This window comes from Nothoprocta perdicaria, unplaced genomic scaffold, assembly GCF_003342845.1.
Source record: "Nothoprocta perdicaria isolate Ctin4 unplaced genomic scaffold, notPer1 scaffold_4, whole genome shotgun sequence".
Lineage (NCBI taxonomy): Eukaryota > Metazoa > Chordata > Aves > Tinamiformes > Tinamidae > Nothoprocta > Nothoprocta perdicaria.
The window spans coordinates 4,748,891-4,771,614 of NW_020455643.1; the positions used below are offsets into that span (position 1 = coordinate 4,748,891).

The window sequence follows — 22,724 nt, forward strand, 5'->3', positions numbered from 1 at the left end:
AAGTATGATAGTGCTATATATGTGTACATACCAATTTAAGTACTAGGAATGCTGTGTTTTGCCTTTAGTGTGTAGATAACATTCAACTTAGCACTTTTTTGAGTTTTTTATTTATTTGGTGTAGAATAATTGGCGTTTCATATACGTGAAACAATAGGCTATCCCATTTATTTTGTTTTCCACTGGAAGCACAAAAAAGACCTAGATAAAATGGAGTTTTAACATAAAACTTCTTTCAGTTTGTGTAAAATCTGCCCTAAGAATGGGCAGAATTTTTGTCCTTCAATGAAAAATTATTGGGAAGTCAGCAAATTTGCTGAACTGGCTGTCAGATAAGAAGAGCTAAGACCAGGTAGCACCCTCACCTGTTTTCCTGCTTTACACTCATTTGTCAAACAGTTCCAGGCACTGTGGGAAATAGCAGCCGTTCGAGTTTGTCAGAGTTTTCATCATGATTTTGGTGCTTGTGGCACCATTCACGACAGGAGGATTTAGGGACGGGAAAATACTGCCAGGTTTCCCTAGCCTTGAAGTTAGCTGCTCTGAACCACGCTCAGAGGAGGCTTGTAGAGGGAACACAGCTAAAATTGGTGCATCTGAGCATCCCACCGTCCTTGTTCCTTGGATTTTGCCTGGGGCTTGGCATTTGCTCCAGCACTGGGTTTATGGTGTTACCATGGCCTCGCTGCTTCTCTTACCTGCACTAAATGTGCAAGGCTAGCACAGGGATGCCAMCCTGCACGGTATTCGCATCCCTGTTTTCTTTGAGTGGAAATCCACTTCTAGTGCGGTCAGATCTCATTTAGGTTTTTGCTTTGTTTTGAACTCCTTTCCTGCTCGTGCATTTCATGCCTGTGAGATATGACTCGTGCTCCGGACTAAATATCAAGCAGTTAAGATATAGTGTGTCATATAAGGTACCCTGGGTCGTGTATGGAATGGGGCCACGGGTACATGACAGGCCGATAACTCCAAGAGAAAAAATAGACACAACAAAATCTGCATTAGCGATCACTGCCACGAGAAAGCGACGCCTTGGGGAGAAGAGATCTGTTGAGACAGACAACAAAATAATTGTGTTGCTTCCCTGCAGTGCTTAGAGCAGTGTAAACTTTGCACGGGCTTCCATGCATCATAAGCGCATGTTTATTCTTCCACATAGTACCCTAATGGTTTGATTACTGATTCCAACCCTAAAATAGTGTTATTGTTAATGGCAGCGTTTTGGGAATGTAGGAGAAAAATCTGCCCGTGGCAGGAGGGGTCTGGAAGGAGAAGGGAAGGCTGAGGATGCTCTTGTCAGCTGCGGTGAAGGCTGCTGTTACCCATCAACACAGGCAGGTGTGCAGGGAGGAGTAAACGGATATTGATTTCAGTTGGGTCTGTGTGTAATTCATGCGTTCCTCTCGGGTGGCAGCGAATTAGTGGAAAACTCCTGTAATGTATGGAGCAGCAGCAGCCGCCTGTCCTGCAGCCTCCGTCCGTCGGCCCTTTCCTTGGGGTTGCAAAGCGGTGTTGCCTTTAACAAGCTTGTGTCCCTGCACGTGTCCTCGCTTAAAGATGCACTAAAATCAAGTCTGCTCGTCTGAATTTAAGCCTCAAAATCAGATACCAGTGCAGATGTTTAAAATTTTGCTTGTGATTCTAGTTCGCAAGCTGGGCTTCAGCTCTAATACAAAAGATTATTTAGTTTCACTTCTTTCATCCCTTCTCCCATCTTTTTCTTGAATGAAAAATTTGTCGTTAGTGCTTGTTTTCAATGGTATTTACAGGGGTTTGCTCAGAACTTGAGGAAATTTCTGCTTTTATTAATGCAAGTGAAATTTATGAGTTGGCTTCTGGTTGGAAGATATAAGAATGTGTAACATTGCAATTGAATTTTTAAAGTTCAAGGTTTTTATCACATCCTCTTCCCAGTTTAGACAGCTGACGGATAAGAGTCTCTACACTTTAGTTCTAAGCAATTGAACTATGTTCTCCAATAAAGTTCTTAGATTCATGTTAAGCAGATCTAAACTGAGTGCTGTTTTTCTATGCATAGTGTTTACTCTGGTTTGGAACAAGAATCCTGAAATGCTTAATCAGACAAGACTGTCCTGTAATAAATGGAAGTCACCACAATGGAGTCTTTATATTAAATGCTAACACCTTTATTTCTGTTTTAGCCCCTCGAGTGACCCAGTTGGAGGGAAATGCCTGTGAAATCACCTGGGAAATGGTCCCACCCATGAAGGGAGATCCTGTTGGTTACATCCTACAGGTACTGGTTGGAAGAGAATCTGAGTATAAGCAGGTAGGAAAATGATCTGGTTTTAATACTGCTAAACAGATAGTAAAATGAAAATATTTTTGAACCCTCTCTTTGCTACATTTTCTTTCTGCTGAACTGGATTACACCCTGTGTTAGTGCATGAGGTGAGTCTTGGGAAAGGCTGARTCAAAAGTAAGCACTCTAATATGTTGCTTCTCTCCTGATAGATGTAGACCCATCCTTATCTTATTGGAATGATTTCCACTCTGTGCTTGCTTACTGTTGATAACTGAGCTAACCTTTTGAAAGTCAGATTTTGCTCTGCAACCATTTCTCCTTTTGCTGTTCTTCTGTACTGGCTGGTACTGATTACTGTTTGAAGATGAGATGTTGAACTGGATGGATTATCTTCCTAATCTCCAAACCAGTTTCTGAATTTCCAGGATCTCTCTCAAGACCTTCTATCAAGGTTTTCATTCAAACACATGTTTAAAGTGGTTGCTTCAGCCTTTTCATTCCTGTTCAGGATTTAGATGCTTGGATCTGTTGCCCAGGGCAAGTTTACTGTACATCTGCTGCTCCACAGGAGCTGTGTGTACTTTCTTGCAATGTGGAACCATGAAATAAATGAGATATTTATTTTATGAAGAAAGCTGCTCTGTCTTTCATTTTTTGTGTTGATTAGAGATCACAAGTGGGCATGTTCCCATAGCAGCTGAAACAGTGCAACTAATTCATAGCTAAATGCTTTATATCATATATCACGTATAAGTCTTATTTACAATGCGTTTTATCGCTGCCCTTTTTTCTCCCTCATGTGGATTCCAGACAAATCTAAAGTAGAGAATGAACATAGGAAATGAAATAGGGAATAGGAAATGAAATTCTTAAAATGGGAATAAAGCAGTGCTTTTTTTTTTGCATCTGGGCCTTTGCTCCTCTTCAGTCCTTTTTTGACAGTTCCTGCAAATTAAAGAAGTTTGAGAAATAACATGGACATAAGTACAGAGCAGTTAAGTTGGTGTTAAAGATAKAAACGTAGGTGTTTTTGTCAGGAAACGTTCAGGGCCCTGGTGTAGTTAATAGAAGAGCCATGTGTACTGTGCTCAGCTGTTAATATTGGTGATAAGTGGATAATTGGATCCATTGCTCTGTTGCCTGCTTCACAGAGCAGCCCAAACATACAGCCCTCGTGTGCATCTTGCACTGGGCCCAGCTTCGTGTTCTCCTAAGGTAGGTGATGGACACGATCTCTGTAATGGAGAAACCATGATATGAGAAAGACCAGCAATAAAGGAAATGAAAAGATACCTTCAAGATTGCACATGAAAGGTTTTCATTTCTCAGAAATACACATGAAGCATGTCGCTGCTGAGAGGAATTTCGCTTGTGTTTTCACAAGGGACTCGCTCAGGAAGGCTCCTGGCAATGGCTCTCAAAGCAGACGCTGCACATGTCACTAGCTGGACGGGCTAATAGTAACCCATAGAAAAGAGGGTGAATTATTTTCTATCTCAGAAATTGATTTCATTGATCTATAATTTTTCTTCATCACAAAGTAGGAGTTTTGTAGGCCCTTAGGCACATGGCCAAATTACTGTACGTATAGCTGAGCTGCAGTAGACTTGTGCATGGTTTTAGCTCAGATAAGCTTTTTCTGGTGAATGCATTTTGCTTTATTGTGTKCTGTGGCATCGGGATGTGTCTTTAATCACTGTCTGATATTTAGCAATAGATAACTGTAAAGCAATTTTTAGTGATACGCTAATTGTATTTTAAGTGCAATTCCATGCAGTCTCTTGAAGGCAATTTTGGTTCTCCTCCTCTGGGATTTCCTTTGCAACAGCCCAAGCCATGGTGAGAAGAGTTGTGGTGGCCATCAGTGGCCATCCTAGGACAGTAGTCCAGCTGTGCTCCCAGTGTGGCTTCTACCTGTGAGACAGGACGACTTGTGYTGGAGCAACGTAGCCTATTGAGTCTGCATCTATTGGGATTGGACCCTGGCTGAAAAATAAGTGACACTTAGTGGAAAGGTGAAGCTCRGTAGTAGAAGGAAGGAGGAAACCTTGCTGAGGACAGGTCCTTCTCTGAACAGTGAACAGAGCTGCTCTCACAGCCAGTAGGATGTGTTCAGTAGGGTGAATATTTGTGTTTTGCCTTCTGCTTAGTTTTCRCTTAGATCAAGTGTGTCATTAGGGAATGTCATTATCGAGGTACTAGTCAAGGTACCTGGACATATATGTACATAGAGAGCAAAAATCCAGTTTTGAAAAATTCCACATATTGAAAAATGGAAAATTTTCAACTAATGCAGGTGTAAAGCTGTTTCTYGGCAACAAATCTGTAATCCTCCAAATCTGGAATCCAGATGATTCTCTTTGAGGCAATTTAAAGGCAACTATTTCATGGCAGGGTCTTAAGAAATTTAACTAGGAAAACTTATCTCCTGGAGTAGAACAAGCCAATTAGATTGTAAGGCAATAACATCTGTGGAAAGTAGAAATCAGGATGATGAAGCATGTGAATCTTGCTTTTGTACCATAGAAAGGAGAATGTTTGATAAATGCCTATGTTTCTCTCCCAAGAAATTTTACAAAGTTATTGCTATTCTGGCAAGCATATTATGAAGATTTCAGTGTGCCTTTTATGATACAGGATTAGCATTCATACTGTGTTAGGTCTTTAAAACTGGTGTTTTTTCTTCATAAAGAATGTTGTATGTGATGCACAATAGATTTGAATTCTTTCTTTGGCATAAACGCTTGGAAGTGAAAAATCCTGTCATCATGAAAACTGAGTTAGAACTTTTTAATGATAGTTTATGTTGGACTTTTCAAAACGCAGCTGAATTGCGTGACTGTTCAGAGAACCTGTTGTGCACACGAAGTGGAGCAGTATCGAGCTCCATGGGCTTGACCATGCAGCCTATGTCTGAGCTGTGCASTTGGGAGACTTGGTTCCAATATGTGGACAATTTTTAAATCACAAAGCATAAATCAGCATAAACCATCTAGGCAATTTGTGCAGACTAAGCATAAAGTACTCTGCCTCAGTGTTTCCACTGTATTCTGGCAGAGCAGGGTACAAATGGAAATAAGTGGCCATTTTTCACTTTTTTTACCTCAAATCAGAGGCACTTGTTTTAGAGGCACACCCGTGTACGATGTAACTCAATGCTGTATATAAGCATGATACTGCTAGTGCAGCTTACTGAGTATTTCCTCTGCCTCCTGGTGCCAGTGTTCTGTAATGAGAGAGAACCAATACATGATTTTTATTAGGSTCATTGAGTGCAGCCCACTGCCTGGAAGTTTATTTCAGTGACTCTTACTTGYTCTGCTTAAACAATAAGGCTTTTATTAATTATTAAGCGCGATTAATTCCATATTTCCATATGGATGGAAATTCCATATTGCGATGGAGTGCAACAGCCAGGTGAGGTTATCTTTCCAGTGAGCTGCCTATAGAACAATTGTTGCTCTCACTTTTGTTATTTTGAAAAGATTGAGGATTTTTTTTTGAATTCTTTAATGATGTCTATGAAGCCGAGGAACACTTGCCTACAGGCCTTCTCTCAGCTGTCTAGTTTGATCGATAATATCAGATGCCATAAGAGGCTTTAGCAACAGTGTGTGACTGGTGCTGATTGCTTTCACTGAAGGAGCCAGCAAAAAAATCTCATTGTGTTTTTATTACATTCTCAGGTGCCTAAAACAAAAGAGTGGTTTCTAGGATCTGAAATTCATAAATTAGATACCCCCTGTACTCTGACTTATTTGCTGCTGAAGCATCATGTGCTACATCTGAAAAAAATGCTTTATAAAATGGTATTTGGTTTAACATTTGTTTAGCTAATTTGGAGACCCTTGAGATAATTGTCAAATTAATTTTTTTCTCCGTTTTGTGTGTGAAGCCCATTCACCAAACATAACTACATTCACAACCAAGCATCTGTCTTTATACTAATGGTRTCTAGTGATTATACGAGCTCTGCTGGCTCCTTATGGTCCTGGAGACCAATTCAGTTCAGCACCTTTCCCCCTGGAAAAGAGGCTCTCCTGGATCCTGCTGCAGCCAGTGTGCTTGATGCAGTGGCTACTTTCAAAGGGGAATGATAACTGAGCACGAGGATTGTTGCCTGTCGTTGAGATAGGACATAGCTCCATTAGTGCTAAATATTCATGCAGTCCTTGAAACTGGAACACTATGCACCACCTTCCTAGCTCTAGTACAAGAAATGTTTTGTCTTTTGTTGTCGTTGAGCAGTGAATTAATGTGGACATTGGACTGTTTTTCAAACTTGCTTTAAAGATGCACTCTTCTCTCACCAGACTGTCTGGCCTCTTTTGAAGTGCTATTGCCTGGCTTGCTCAAGTGAACTGGGTCATCTGTGTTTGTTAGACTATATTGAACATACAAGTCTTTGATTAGCAAAGCTTAGCCTCCAGTTATGCTGGTATTCACCACCCCGACAGAAGAAAAAAGTAATTCAGTTAACTGGATGGGTTTTATAATACAAAGACAACCTGACTATGGCCCATCCTCAGTGTTTGGTAAATGTAATTTATGAAATTTAGATTGTAAATTTATTATTAAATTTCATKATATGGATTTTATTGGCTTTCTGATTTGTCTTAGAAATAATGATGTTGGCTGCAAAGAATTTTCTTAGGCAAAGACATCTAGAGTTCCTTTGATACATTTTGAAAATTAAATGAATAATTACAACAGCCCCTACAAGACGTACCTTGCCTACAGCTGCATTGCAGGGATAAATTCTTGGAGTTGTGATGTCTCACAGTCTAAAGAAATGGAAATTAGATAATCCTCAAAGTAGAGTTTAGCATGTGGAAACATGTACCTTTTTAATTATTCATTAAAAATACATTTACACCCCAAATTTATGCTTTTTCATTGCATAATGGTTCGTACTTGTGAGTATACTGAAGTATWAACTGCCTAAAAGATGTAGCTTAGAGGACGGAGGAAGAGGAAGACAGTTGACCACACAAGTGGGCACCAGCATGAGAACTACAGTCTGGAAAGAGTGGCAGTGATTCTCTTGGTATTGAAGTTAGAGTCGAGGTACACTTCACAAATAGGTCTTTGAACCTTCACATTATTACTACAGACAGCTGCAGCCCTCCTAATTTTCTSTTTCATGTGATCTGTTGCTTTAGCCTCGGTCCTCAGTTCTCATTATCTTTGGACAGACAGACGAGGATTGCAGGACAGACAAGGGGCACAGCTATAGTTAAACAGAGATACTTCTAGTAGGAGTGTGATGCATTTCTCTGTAACTTGAGTTCCAGTGAGCTTCCTATGAGTGCTCAACATATTTACTGAAGGTAACATAATTTCGTTTATATGTTGCTTCTGGATTTATGTCTTGAGGCCAAGAAACATAAGTCTAGTTAGCTGAATTCTGGCTGGTCTGGAAACTTAAAATAACCATCACCCAATCTTGTTTTGAAAAAGTTGTCAAAGACTTAAATAAGTTTAAAAGGAGAGAGGGAAAAAAAGAATGAAATGAAAACTTTAGTCTTTTGTCCCAGATCTTCTCAAGCAATCAGAAACTGGCTTCTTAACAGAGGAGTAAGTCTCAAGGGTAGGCATGGACAAGACAGTTGGATTATTTAAGTGGTGTTTAACTGAGCATGTCTCTTACTTTGATTATTTTATTTGCTTTAGAATAAGAAATATAGCAAGATAAATTAAATCCCCTTTGAGTTGTAATTTTCCTCGTTACCCTTTTCCAAGACCTTCAAGAGAGTAGAGCTGCTAGTATCACTTCCTATCCCCATGATGGGGAGAAAACAAAACCATTTAAATGAGAAAAGAAATAAGACTTTTTCTTTCTTTTTCCAGGAGATACAAACACTTTATGACACATTATTTTTCATTTCATAAAATACCAGTTTCAAAAACTCTGTTACATAAATCGTTGACTGGTTATTTGTTTTCATAGTTCATAAACGGTTCCAATGTGGTTTATTTTGTTTTCCTTCTAAAGTGCAAAACTGTATCTTAGATACTCAGTTTTCTCTTCTTTCTCATATTATGACTCATGCTCTCTTGAGTCATACATTACCTACATTTTGTTAGCATAGGTACATGATTTAGAGTGTTAAAGAAATACATACAGTGTAGCCAAGAGGAGCTTTTTATGCTTCAGTTRTGTTGTCTGTCTTTGTGTCTATCTAGTCTGGTGAACGCTCGGGTTTGAGAGCTGTCGCAGTTGGACATCTCTCATGCTGCCCTCTATACCATGGTATTTTTCTGAAACCTTCGTTGACGTAGTCAACTCCTTCCCTTGGGGCCTACAGAAATGTTTCCTCACAGGATATATATTTAACCYAACTTAAATTTCTATCTCAAATATTTGCAAAATAGCACTATTTCTAGATGTTATTCCTACTTGTACTAGTCTGTGAAACGCAGACTCCTTTCAGGTCTCAGCTTCTTGTACCTCTGTGCAGAAGGGAGTATTTGCACACATTTTGTGCTCAAAGAAGGTTCATCTAAGACTAGTTTAGAAAGTTCTGACGTTACAGAGAAAAGGAGGGGGTTCCATGGTGGCACTTTCTGTATTTGACAGCGTTTGCTCCTTGGTTTTGCAGGTGTACAAGGGGGATGAGACGACGTTCCAAATCTCAGGCCTTCAAGTCAACACAGACTATCGATTCCGTGTGTGCGCGTGTCGCCGGTGCTCGGATACCTCACAGGAGCTTAGCGGCCCTTTCAGCCCCTCCGTTGCCTTCGTGCTCCAGCCAAGCGAGCTCATGCTTGCAGGAGAAGTGGGGAGCCTCGATGACCCCAAGATCAAGAGCTTGATTCCTACTGATGAACAGTTTGCAGCCCTCATTGTGCTTGGCTTTGCAAGTCTGTCGATTATCTTTGCCTGTATATTACAATACTTCTTTATGAAGTAGAGAATTCAATGGAAGTTTGAGATACGAATTTAACTAATGCTACGCATTATAATCCACACATTTATTCAGATATTCCTTTTTGAAAGCCTTTTGTTCTACCATACATTTTATATACTTCTCTTGTTTTTACAGTTCTAGCTTGAAGAAAGATAAATCAGTGTTTTGATGCACCTTTTTGAAATTCAAAACTAGGAAGCGGTCAAACTGGAGAAATAAGCAAACCAGATACCAAAAGCAAGACTTTTTTTTCCTTCACAGTTTGAAAATTGTCACCAATTTGCCTTTTCATTGTTTTTTTCTTTTGATTTTTTTTAGGTTGTTATTTTTCTATTTTTTATTTTTCACTGAAGTCTTTACAGTCTGTTATGTTACTATTTAGGAAATTTTAATCATCAATCACTTTTTTTCTCTTCTTTTTCTCTTAAACATTAGTCACAGGTGTGTATAGTGGTAAGACTAGAATACAGTGTTAGTCAACAGTACCAGGTTTTCATTGAACAGTATTATCAATGTTGCCTATGATTTATTCACTACAATACTTTTGCCCCGTTTTTCAAGATGAAATGTACACTGTTATTTTAACATTTTAGTGTGTTTAAATCAGATTATCCTGCAGCCTAAAAACACTTGTTTTTATCTGACACTTTTACAACACTATGAACTGCCTGTATAAGAAATTAAATAACCAAACTGCATATAAATTATGAAGCATTATAGATTTTTTTTACCATTTTGATTTCCTAGCAGTAATTTTAAGTAAGAGGGCATTGTGCAATAGTTAGTTATTCCCATGTTCAGCTATTTAAAAGCTGCTTTAACTTGTTTGTTTGTCACTGTATATAACTATCCTTAATCTACTACTAGATATTATTCTATTATGTGCAGCCTGATTTATATGATTAGAGCTGGTGACAGCCTACTGCCTCTACTGAATTAGGTAAGATTTACACTTAACACAAGCAAACTTTACTGTCAGTTGATTTTTTTATTATTTTTTTTGGAGGGGTATCTATTTTATATAGCTCTTGGAGGTATCAGAAATCTGTTTGCTCTAAGTACCTTTAATGGGTGGCTACGAATTCTTACCACAGGGGTAAATAAAATACTTGGTACATTGCAAATCTCAGCAGATTTGCARATCGTGCAGATGTGTAGTCCTTGCTCTAGAGGCCCTATTCCCACCCGCCTCCTCAGTGCCCCTTCCCAGACACATGTTTCAGTCCATCAAGATATTAGATTTTTAACTCGTGACTCATTGGGCTATTTATATTAAGTCAACATTGTGCAAGTACCTCAGGGACTTTAATGAGCTGGAGGTGCAAATAGATTCCAAAAGGGTGCAACAGACACAGTGTTTTTCCCTGCCTACTGTTTTTGTATATTTTTGCTACTCGTTTTTGCTTTTGTCCTAGCTCTTTTGTGCTCTGTCTCCATTTGTCTAAGATTCAGTGTCCTGTACTAGCATAATATTCCCTTAACCAAAGTAATGGGGAAAAACAACATTATTTTTGTTTTAGGTTTATTTATACTATATACTGCATACAGTACTTTAAATACCAATTACAGTGCAATCTTTTATTTATTGTAAAAAATAAAAAATAAAATAAAAAGTGTACTTATGTACTAATCCCCTCCTTACCCTCCCTGTAGCATGTTATATTTTGTCTGTTTTATACCATTGTACTTTAGGTCAACTTTTTACCTGGCAGCATTCCTAGTATTATTAATCTTCTTACATTTTCTTGTGTTTTTGAAGATGGGAGCATCTAGTACATTAAATGCCAAAAAAACCATTATCAGTGATTCAAACGTTTACATGTATCCAAAAACATAATCATCTCTGGAAAACAAAAGTGCTGAGATCAATGAATTATTCTGTGTGCCTCTCTAGATGTAGCAAATATTAGAAATGTTCTGTATTTTGTTATTGACTATAATTAGTTTAATTTAGCCTTGCAAACTAATGGCGTTGAGCTAAATATATATATATTTTTTGGATTTTTTTTTGTTATTTTTTGCCAAAGTCACAGCCTGTCAAATTTATTACATCTTATTTAAATTTATTTGTGATGTGAAACTTTGTGACCTTGCATCTGTATTTTGTGAGCAAAGCATATACAGCTGTTTTCAATGGAGGGGGAAAGATTGTATTTTTTAAAACAGTGAGAAGACAGCTAGTTTGGGAAACCCAGAAATTTGAAGAATTCCCTTTTTTATTTTTTGAGTATTTTTTCAGCAGTGCTGCTATGAAGTCCAAGCTTGACACCTTTTTAAAAAAAWTTAAAAAATGTAAAAAAAAAAAAACTTTACATAATTTGGTCACTTCTGAATGTTTGGAATTAAAAAAAAAAAAAAAAGATACTACACACAGCAAGCAGAAGTGGAAGAAAAGCAATTTGTTGGTTATACCCTGAGCATTTCTGTCGTTGCTAATTTGTTTGGTGTCTCCTTATCATGCTAATGCAAAAGCCGAGTCCAGCTCTGCGGCTGGCAGTGAATGCAGCCAAGAGGAGCTGGGACAGACCCAGTTAATTTGACATTAATTTAGATGGTGTATTCTGCCGTAGCGATTTGATTGTGATTCATTTATTGAAAAAGGAAAAAAAAGCATCACAGATCTTAAACCATTCCTGCTTTGATTCCCACTGCCACTGAATACTGCCCTTTAGGGATGTCTTGTCTTCCCCCAGATATCTTTGTCTTTTGATCCAGTAGTATCAGGCATCGAATCAAACCTGAGAACTCCTTTCTCTCAAAGAAATTATGAACAAATAAAAAGTAGAGTGAAACACTAAATATTTAAAAACTTAAGGAGATTTTTTCCTGTCTTTTTCTTTATGAACTCGATACATTGTTTTCTAACTCTGTTTGTTGGCTACAGTAGTTCAGTATTCAGTGTCACAATTGAAAAGTGCCCTAACTGAATGTGTATGAACTTTATTCTTGCACAGTTCTTTAAATTGAAAAAAAAAAAATGTTTTTACCTCACTATGGGAACATACATTCCAAGCTTTTCAACTTTAAGAGAAAAAAATAATCATAAGTTTTCTTGTATTGTAAATTTTAGACTATTTCATATGCATTGTATTAAAACTGCCATACCAGTTTTAATGTATAGATTTTGCAAATACTACACTATGTATGTAAGACTTAACTGTATCTGTAGTGTACATGTAATATATTTATGCCCAATAAATGTTTTAATTCTTTCTGATATTACCAGGAGTTTTCTTACCATGGACCTTTCCACCTGAGCCAGCGTGGTGGCTCCCTTCCAGTCCTTGGGACTTTTTAGCGTTGAATCCTGTGGTTTCATCAAGGTTGGGATGAGCATCTTGGCCAACTGGCCGACTCTGTCAATCAATAAACAAATCAATCAATAAAATCAGGCCAAGAAGAAATTACAACAGTTTTCCGCTGTTACTAGGTGTTTCTGTTAGATAAAGCCCATCAAGTGCTGCTGATGAAGCCAGTGAGGAGTAAGATGATGGAGTGGATTAATCCTGACGGTAACTTGGGCTCTTTGGCTTAGATGGGACTTGTGCTTGTGGCACTCTTGTCACCAGTATTTACTTTTAATGCAAGCTTATTTACTTCCATGCAGTGCCAGGGATGACTGCAGGAACCAGCTGGGGAACTGCTTGCCAGGAAGGAAGTTTTTCCTTGTTTGTAAGAGGAGCAGTAACAGACTTGAGGCTGCAACTTGTCCATGAGACAGGTCAGTCCTCAGAAGCACCCAGCAAGGCCCTGGGCAGAGGTACCTGAGATCCAGAGCCCAAACACGGTCTGCTCTCCATTGCGGTGCTGATTTACAGTCCTCAGTGCCTAGCAGAAATTATTTTAAAGTCACATTTCTGAGGTATTTTGATCATTTATTAGCTCATGTGAAAGCACATTGTTAAAGGCATACCTGGATTTGTTCACTGTATGTTATTAACCACTTGAAAGATAGAGCTGTGCACTTATTCCATAATTATGTACAATGAATTCAATGGCTTATCATGAAGAATTCATCCAGCGGCTCGTGCCTTGGTGTACATATTTGTTGACAAACAATGTTTTTCTTTTTAGTAGGCTTTTCTTCCTCAAATCAATGCATCAGTGCACTTTTTAAATTACTGTGATTTACAATGCAACTGTGTTTTTTTTTTCCTATGGAAATGTAGTTTTTCTTGTTTGATGGCTCAGCTTTTTTTTTCTTTTTTTTTTTCACTTTAAGCAGTGCTTGCCAAAACTGTCTCTAACTCTCTTTTAAGGATGCCTGTAGAATAGCAATCACTGCTTTGTCATTTGAGGAAATGTCTGTTTTTTTAACTCCTTGGTTTGCACTGTTATCCCAGTGGCCGCTGAGGTGACGGATGGAGGAGCTGCGTGTTTATGCCCAGGGATCTCCAAGTGGTGCTGTGGGCACCGAGCATGGTGCAGCTGTCCCCACTCCTCTTCTTTGGCCAGGACTATCAAGGTGGGTTAAACAGAGGTGAGTTTCACATGGGCTTCACCAAGAAAGACAAAGCAGTTATGTCCGCGTATGGGTGGTATTGCACAAAACRACTCCTCTCACGTGCTCTTTGGGGTTGGAAGGAGAGTGTTGAAGCAGAGCTCGGCCTTTGGGTGAGCTCAGGAAGAGCTCAAGGCTCGTGTTGCTGGAGAGGGACAGRAGCAATTGAGCAGCCCCTGGGTCCTCTCGCAGCCGAGTGTGGCCTCCAGCACACGCAGCTGCTGTTTCTGAAGCAGCAATTCCCCTTGTTGCCACAGCCAAAGAGCCTGTGTGAAAACGGAGCGGGCAGAATTTGCTTTGTTCATCACTAAGTTAGGAGCCTACCCGCGAGCTGAGCCCTGTGTGGGGAGCAGAGTGTTCATGAGGGCACGGATACATCCAAGGATGGAGCAGTGGGAGCCCCGATGGTGAGGGAGGAAAGGTTAACCCAGCACTGCCGCTCATCCACCTCTCACAGAACCTGAGTTTTRGGAAACTCAGATTTCCTTTGCTATAGTGAGAAATAAGTGTAAAAGTGAAGAGCCCTTTGAGGTCTTGAGTGCAGCTGGGAAAGGTTTATGGATTGGGGGAATGCAGTGATTCCTACCGTACCCATGACACACAATCCCTTCTGTTTTGCTAGACCTGTCTGCACCCAGAGGTGCTGGAGAAAAGCTATACAGAAATCACTGTGGAAATGTAGTAGAAACCGTATATCCTGTGCATATCTTTTCTAGAAGTTATTGAATTATTACAGAATTCAAGATGTATTATGATTTATGGAGGAATTGCCAAAATTGTGTTCTGTGTCATTAACATTCACCTGCCTTGCAGTGAAGATATAAATGTCGTCTCTCATTCTCCTCAGAGCTGAGAACCACAATTAAGTTGAAAGGAGGAAATGGGCGTTTTGTTTTAGTGTTTTTATGGATGAGCAGAAAGCCAGATGAGATCCTTTGGAAAGGCCATTTTATCACTATTACATTTAATAAATGTTGAACGATTGCATATGTTTCTGCTCTTGACAATTGCTCTCTCATAACACATGGGTTCTTGGCTGAGTACAATAACAAAAGGATCCTGTGGTTTCCTGAGATGTTTTCAAGCACATGGGGCTGGCCTGCTTTCTGCTCTTATTTAGGTTGAGTGTGCTGTTACTAGTTTGAATAGTTACATTTTTTGTGTACTAATTGCTAGCATGAACGGTCCTGCATGCAAACAGAATTATTTTTAGGTCTACTAGCCTTTTGCTAATGAATAGCTCCTCGGGTCAACATGTTCAGTGGATGTCACTTGGTAATTTTATTAGCCTATCTCCTTGACTCTCTGGTCTATGAAAGATGCTATTTCCTGCAAGTAAAGCCAAACAAGCAATGTGGAGAGTTAAAAGCCTTGCAAGGATTAACATGTGAATAGAGCGGAGAAACTCCCCGTAATCCCGAGCAAATAGTGTGTTTATTACAATTCATAGCTCAAACATGCTTTCTTTCCACAGAATGCCTGCAAGCTGGTCACACCTGACTTGGTTATCTACCCAGTATTTCATATTTTTGTGTCTCCTAACCAAGTGCTGCTCAGGATAAAGTTACTGGCTTTGAGGTTGTGAGTGAAATTNTTTTTTTTTTTTTTTTTTTTTTTTTGTAATGAACAAACCACTGCAGTGATGTGAGTGTATCTGAAATTGTGCTGCTCCCTTTGGTACTGGTGTTGAGCTGGAGATGCTCAGAGAGCAGCTCTCGCCCCTGCTGAGCTCACGTTTTTCCAGATTTTCCAGAATCATTTCATTTTTGGCAAAAAGTACAATAGAACATGATTTTTCTTCCTTGTGTGTGCCTCCATCAAGGCTACTTTTCTAAAGTGAAGGGCATTTTCCAGGGAAGTGCTTCTGATCTATTTCATCACTGATTTAACATGTGGCCAAGACATAAAAGGCAGCTGGATCGCTCCTGTTTATTTGTGACACTGTGACACAAAGCGTAGAGTCAGAAAAGCCCTTAAGATACCAAATGTCTAGTGAATGAACCTCCAGTGCAACTGGCAAATCATTCCCACCATGGAGTGTTCTCACACAGGGCAGTGAGAACTCATCAAAATTTTGATCCATGAAGCTCCCATGCTTTTTTTTTTTATTTTGTTTTAATTCTAATAATTTCTCCTATCAGAACTGGCAAAGAAGAAACCTGCCTATCACCTTTCCCAGTGGAAAATCATTATATCCAACTGAGATTGACTTCACGTATTTATTCCTAGGTAGAAAACACTTCTGCATTTTTCCCAGGTGGCTTTCACAGGAAGCTAGCACTTAAAATCTCAATTACAGCATTACTTGAATGAAGAAATAATTGAAGCATCACAATGTGGGCAATAAATTGCCCTGGAGGAGAGCAGTCCCAATGGGCTAGTTTAGTGGTAGTGAGCTGTGGGGGGGTATATATMTCTTCCTAGAGGTATCTGACAATGCTGTGCCACCACAAATACCGTGAAGGGTAGGATTATAAAGGTTCTCATAATTTTATTTCATTTTTCTGTTCACATTTAATACCACAGACACAACCAAGGTTGGAAACACGGAGGTGGTGCTGGGCGTACRTTCAGGTCATCTACACAGCGATGCGGATCATGAGCTTGCGTCTCTAGAGCCTTCCCGAGCCTCCCGAATTTCTGGTTTCCCTGAGTTGCATGGTATCTGCCGTCAGACCCATGTGCCCATCAGTGAGGAATGAAAGAACAAAAAGGGTTAAAAAAAGCACACGTGGTGTTAGAGAGCGAGAGGGTGACSCTGGTAGTGGCAGAGCTCCTACGACGACCACCAGGCCGGGGCTGGTCGAGGGTCACACCAACAGCGTCTCCTGAGCTGGGCCCTTGGGGTCTTGGTCTTGGCTTCCCCAGCTGCTCTTACATTTTGTTTCATACATCTGTGCTCAGGAAATGCCATTGTTGGGGAACAAAACCAATTCAGGTGCATGATCCAAACCTGTAGCCCCGACACAGGCCCCAGGCCCATCCATGGCAGGACACAGGCCTGACAGGCCCCAAGGCAGCAGGACACTTCAGGCAACGGACAGCTCGTTCCGTAGAGTTAAATGTGGCCCAGTCAGCAATAAATACTAGGATAAAATAAATAGAAAGTTGCTATTCCACAGAGGTCTCCTACATGGCAATTGCTGGACACAAAATCTACATGTCAATGTGACAACAGATGCAATACAAGACATATGCATTAGCATACAGAACAGAAAGGCTTGTTTTTTTTTCTTTTAAATATTTAAGTTACAAAAATCAGGTGAATCTGATTTTTCACGGCTCAAGGACAAGAATGTCTCTGCTTCTGCATTTTAACAGTTTTTTTCCATTGCTTTCCCAAGTCCCGTTTGCTACGGATGTTCCCCAAATCCAGCAAGCGCCATTTTGAAATGAATAAAACAGCAAATTGGAACRACCCCAACTTCAGTGTCTGCTTACCCTCAAAAACCCATGGTTTTTAACCCCAAGGAGGGTCTTTCCATGCAGGGGAACCCCTTTACTGACCAACCGAGGGGGATCTCAGTGGGAGCAAGGGAACAGGAGCCATTGCTTTGTGGGAACACCCAAYGTCTGCAAGCTCAAGCATGTTGAGTTGTTTGCCGCCAAACTGGACTTCATGACCRTGGATGGTTTAGCGAGTGAAAAAACACACTTTGGTGAGAGATGGCATTCCGTATTTTTATAGCATCACTCCAGCTCTGCAGTCAGTGCCATCCTTGTCCCGCTGATACATCCTTAAGAAACTGTTTCAGCACAGGTCACGTTCTGAGTCATTTCTACGAAGAGATTTTTTTCATTTCCTTTCTACTCAGGCAAGGTATGGAGGGCGTTTGTTTTTCAGTAGTGTGTATAGAAATTATCCATTTTTATCTCTCTCTTTATCTCTAAAATGATTTAGAGAAATCATTTTCCTCTGAGGAAAAGTTTGCTTTAAAAAAAAAATTCAGATTATGTAAAGAATATCAAATTCCATGTTCCTGCACCAAAAAAAGACAATTCAGTTTTCCTTTCCTTAGGTTCTGATGAAACACTAGCAAAAATCCTCAGCAAAACTACTGTTAACTCTGGAAAAAAATTCAGCTCAAATTAGTGGCTCCTCGAGGCTGTGTGAGCCTATGGGCAGACGGAGCTGTGTTCATTGCTCCAAGTGCCAAAGCCCAGTGCTCTTCCCATAGTCCACATTAAAAAGGAGGAAAAACTATATCATGTGGGCAAAAGCAGCTGAAAAAAAATGACGTTTGAGCGTTGGAGTTGTGCAACCCCCCGCCTCCTTTCGTCCTCTCAAAGTTTAGATCTTTAATTATTTTTATTATTTTATTGTTAACAGCCTCCACTGCAGCTTGCTGGGAATCCACTGGCACCGTCCCATCCAGCAGCCTCCACTGCTTCCATCCCATCCCGCTCCGGCCGTGGCATCCCGGGCGGCGCCGTGCCGATGCTCTGGAGCCCGGTGGCGGTGTCAGGTGAGGACGCTGGGCTCGGTCCAGGCGCGGGAGCTTTCCTGCTTGGTGCTGGAGAGCCTTTTCCTCGGGAGCGGGCGGAGGCCGAGCAGGTGGCAGGCGGCCAGGCGGTACTTCCTCGACATGATGTTGTAGAGGATGGGGTTGATGGCGGCGCTAAGGTAGAAGAGGACAAAGGAGACCAGGTTGCAGTACTGGCTGATCACGGCTATCTCCAAGGAGCCCGCTTCGAAGGACTTGGAGAATAAGTACCGTCCTACGTGAAAAGGCAACCAGCAGAGTATGAAAGCAAAAACCACCACGACTAAAATAAAAACAGCAAAAGAAATGGAGTTAAGTATGAAYGTTACATGATGTCTGATTTAAACATATTCCTATTCCTTCCACACACATGAAAATGCTTCCTGATATCTTCTCAGTTTTGTCTTTCTCAGATACATTTTCTGAGTTTAAAATAGCTATATTTATTGCACATCAATCATATTTTAACAGGCTGTATGTCTACTGCATCACTAATTTGATATAGCATGCTTCTGAGCTATGTAAACTTAGGCTTTTCACTAAAAAAAAAGGAGAGAATTAAAGAACCAGAATGGTTATTAAAAAAAGGATAAACATAGTCTATCAAGTGCAGTGTTTAACAAAAGTCACAAATAAGGTGAGATACTCAACACTGTGGTTCATATAGAATAATGCAACTCCTGTAAAGCAAAATAATTTAAAGTAAGGGCCAAAAGCAAAGTGAGGGTATCCAGGTCAGTAGAGAGCATATTCCAAGGCTCACACTCCACACCTCTAATTTGTCACTTTTTTGGAATATGAGTTACTTCAAGAAAAGTAAAACTTAATATATGATTATATCATCAGCTGCTATTCCTGTAATATTGTATTAGCACTATGATACAGATGCACACAAAATATATCTCAGTCACAGGAATATTTGTATCTTTGAACCTTCTGAGTTTCTATTCTAGGGAGGGAAGAAACTTTTTCTCTTGGTTTACAGTGTGCTCTGGACCTGTGCTGTTTTTCACATTACTGTGAATGGACCGGTTAACATATCAGAAAAAATAGAAAACTCAAGACAGGGCTTTTGACAGTCTTAAATGTTTTTTACCTGTCATCTCTCCTGTCTCATTAACAGCCCTTCTCGTGTTAATCCGAACCCCAGTGCAATGAATTAGTGTTTCCCAACAGATCCGGTGTGGCAGGATTTCAGACTGTGAGGTTACAGCAGAAACAAAATTCAAAGAGCTAAGCAGGATTGTTCTTTCCTTAAAACTTACTTTTAAAGCTTYAGGAAAAAGTTCCCAAATTTAGATGACTATTTTTGGTGAACCTAATTTCCAGCTCCTCATCACCTTGAGCCAACCATTGCCACTTTCTTCTTCATTTTCTCTCCCTGCAGATTTCAGACTGAGCTTCCCAAGCTAGCAAGGATGCTCTGGAGTTAAACCCCCATAACAAACATTGCTGTTATTGCACACAGCATTTTAAGCATAACCAGTATTTTTATGTGTGAGCACACGTACCCATGATATACATAGCGTATACCCATGATATACCCATGTATACGTTATTTCAGTAGGAATGGGGAGTGGGAACTGCTTTGGAAGTTGCGCTGTGCACTTRGGGGTTAGTTATGGACCTAAATGCATAAACTTACAGTACAGTCTCGAAGAAGTATTATTGTTGCTCCCATTTACCTGGTGCTCTGTGACTTGCCAAGGACTTAGAAATTGCCTTCAACATTTTAAGCAGAAAACTAAAATCCATGAGTGCAAAAGGCACTGTGCCCTGCTAGCACTGAGCCCTCCTGAACTGCTTTTCTTTCCATTCTGCACCAGGCTATTGTTATTTGGAGAATATTGTGGCTCTGTCAAAGGACAGCCTTGTCCCCATCCCGCTGCTCTCTGACCTTGGGAAAGCAGATAGGTGTTTGAAATGTGGATGCCTGTGGCAGAAATAATCAGTTATTGCCCTGGAGTTCTTTATGGTGAAGTATTTGGAAATGTAAGCACGGGAGGAATATGCTCACAGCTYTGTTACAGTGAGCACGGGTTCATATTTCTGAAGCTCTAGAAGTGTAAAATGAGGAATTATCTCTATGGTCACACTTACCAGACTGAAGTAATTCTATTGATCGTAAACTGAGAGCGAAAGGGCACAAAGAACACTGCAGGTTTTATTACTCTTGCAGCCGTTGCATAGTAATAAAACAGCACAAGAACAAAAACATCAGCTGCGTTCCCATTTACTGATTATGGAAGTTCAGACCCACCAGCACCTCTCCCTCCAGCTCATTAGCCCAGCAAGTTCAGCGCAGTGGAAATGTGCACGGGCAGAACCTCTGCACACAGAAATGTCATCCCCGCGCACRGAGGGAAAATCTCAAAGGAGGTAAAAGGCTCCCTGTGAAGCCTGTTTCCCTAATACAAAAATACAGCTTAGCTTTCATCAGTGGATGCAGACACGCTTGTAAATACTCTCCTCTTTGTCCAAAACCCCATAATCACCCATTTAAAACTAAGTGCACATCATCTCCTATCTACTTAGGCTGCAGCTAAACTTTGGAGCGCTGGGAGTGATTAGCTTTGTTTAAAAATCAAATAAACTGTCCTTTTCTGAATAATGTTGGTGTCCACTGTGAAAGAGCAGCAGCGTGCAGAAATCTCCAGGGCAATAGCTAATCGTATCTGTAGCGTTTGCCCTTGTCAGTAATTGTTATGAACCTCTGCCGAAGCGTTTCAGAGCCCCAGCTCAAGCCAGCTGGAAATAAATCTAAAGAGGGAGGAGAGTTACTCTACAAATACCTTAAATTGTAGCCCTTTGTATGGAATATTTTCAATAAAAGCTTCCCTTTAGGAGTGATTTTAACAAACTGCCAGTGTTTTCCTCAGTCTTTCTGTCTCTCACACACACGCACACACACTCTGCAGAAGCGGAGCGGGAGGAGTCGTACCTAACATCTTCACAGTTTGCTTGTTGTTCTGGTCCCTGATGGCTGTGTTTGGACCGATGTTCTTTCTCTTCCTCCTCCAGAGCTTCCTCCCAATCAGGCTGTAGAGGACCGTGAGGCAGAACACGGGGAGGAAGAAGAAGATGCTGGAGGTCCAGACCATGATGGTGAGAAGCCCCGACCGGATGGCGTATTCCGTGGCCCGGCACTCGTTGGTGCTCAGCGGGTTGGTGCCGTTCTCATGCTCAACCCCGACCAAGACGAAGATGGGCCCGGCACTAACGAAGGAAACGGCCCAGAGGAAGAGGATGACCAGCTTGACCTTCCCTTTGGTGATGATGACCTTAGCACGGAGCGGGAAGCAGATGGCCACGTACCGCTCCACGCTGAGGGCTGTGATGTTGAGGATGGTGGAGTAGGTGCAGCTCTCGCTGACRAACTGGAAGAGCTTGCAGAGGAGGTTCCCAAAGTTCCAGGGCCGGTACTGCCAGAGGCGGAAGAGGTCCAGGGGCATGCAGAGGAAAATGAGCAGGTCGGAGAAGGCCATGCTGGACAGGTAGAAGTTGGTGGTGGTCCGCATGTCCCGGAACCGCGACACCACCAGCATGGTCATGAGGTTGCCGACGACGCCGACGACGAAGAGGAGCACGCAGGCGGCCGTGATGCCGGTGAGGACGGGCGCGGGGAAGAGGTGCAGCGGGGGCTCGGGGCCCGTGCGGTTCTCGGCGCCGCGGCCGCCCGCGCCGCCCTCCCGCATGCTGCGGCCGCGGGCTGCGCATCCCCCGTGGCCGCGCGGGCCGCCCGGAGCCGCTGCCCGGCCGCGCGGCGCCGCCGAGCGCTGCCCCACGCAGCCCGCGTCCCAACGGAGTTTCCYGAGTGCCGCAGGCTCCCGGCTCTAATATCGGCGCCGGGGCGGCGCGCTCAGCGTGCGTCGCTGTCACGGGGCGGGCAGGCTGCTYGCGCTGCGCCCGCGGGGGCTTCATGTCAGCCCTCGTGTAGGGCCGCTCTGCAGCTGCACGGACCTGAGGTGCCTTCGGTCCTGGCAGGGTGCTTGGTGGGAGCTTAGGGATGGGTACAGGGACAGTCCCTGTCCCTCCCCTTTCTGTGCCTTTGCTCTGCCCTTGGCTCTCGCAGGCGTAGCCTGGAGCACGGCGAGGCTGCGCTTCACCAGAGCTGCYGTAATCACCCCCTCGCTATGTTTTACTTGCAAGTAAATTGTGTTTCACTGTGTTTCTGCTGCCCTGCGCTCTGCCCTCTCCAGCTGCGTGTTTCCTCAGGCTCCCAGCCCCTGTATCCTGGTGATGTTGCAGTCCAGGACCCTTTGCTGAGATGGGGGCAGTGTAAATTGGGCTCTGAGACAGTGATGTGGTGCCCAAAACACCCATAAAGAGGGAGAACTTCCCTTCCTTCCTCTCCAACTGGTCTCTGCAACAGGGCTAAAGGGAGCGAGGTACAGCACATTGACAGCCCCGCTCCCTCGCCCTGCACCCCGTCTCCCAAGGGGCAGCCCCCTCCATGGGCATCCAGTTTCGTCCACGGGAATGAGAATTTTCCACTGTTTTTTTTTGTTGCTTTTCCAAAACAAAACCAAAAACAGCTATTTTATGTGATAATTGCTGAG

The 22,724-nt window shown here is 41.8% G+C and overlaps 2 protein-coding genes across 3 annotated transcripts in view; one reads left to right on the top strand and one right to left on the bottom strand.

Moving 5' to 3' along the window:
- The window catches only part of FNDC3B (fibronectin type III domain containing 3B), a 130,698-nt gene extending 119,519 nt beyond the window's left edge, over positions 1-11,179 (top strand). The window contains exons 24-25 of the mRNA XM_026045279.1: positions 2,166-2,293; positions 8,872-11,179. Of these exons, the coding sequence (XP_025901064.1) occupies positions 2,166-2,293; positions 8,872-9,183 (440 nt within the window). The 3' untranslated portion in view covers positions 9,184-11,179. The remainder of the gene's footprint in view (positions 1-2,165; positions 2,294-8,871) is intronic.
- A 6,939-nt stretch (positions 11,180-18,118) lies between these two features.
- Positions 18,119-21,958, bottom strand: GHSR (growth hormone secretagogue receptor). Of its 2 annotated transcripts, none has more exons than XM_026045359.1 (2): positions 21,107-21,958; positions 18,119-18,448 (listed from the first exon to the last, which is right to left on the bottom strand). In XM_026045359.1, exons 1-2 carry the CDS (start codon positions 21,858-21,860, stop codon positions 18,144-18,146), a joined length of 1,059 nt encoding a protein of 352 aa, XP_025901144.1. In that variant the 5' UTR covers positions 21,861-21,958; the 3' UTR covers positions 18,119-18,143. The 2 variants fall into 2 exon arrangements, with proteins under 2 accessions (XP_025901144.1, XP_025901145.1); XM_026045360.1 differs by having other exon boundaries at positions 18,144-18,400; positions 21,107-21,880.
- Positions 21,959-22,724: the final 766 nt, after the last annotated feature.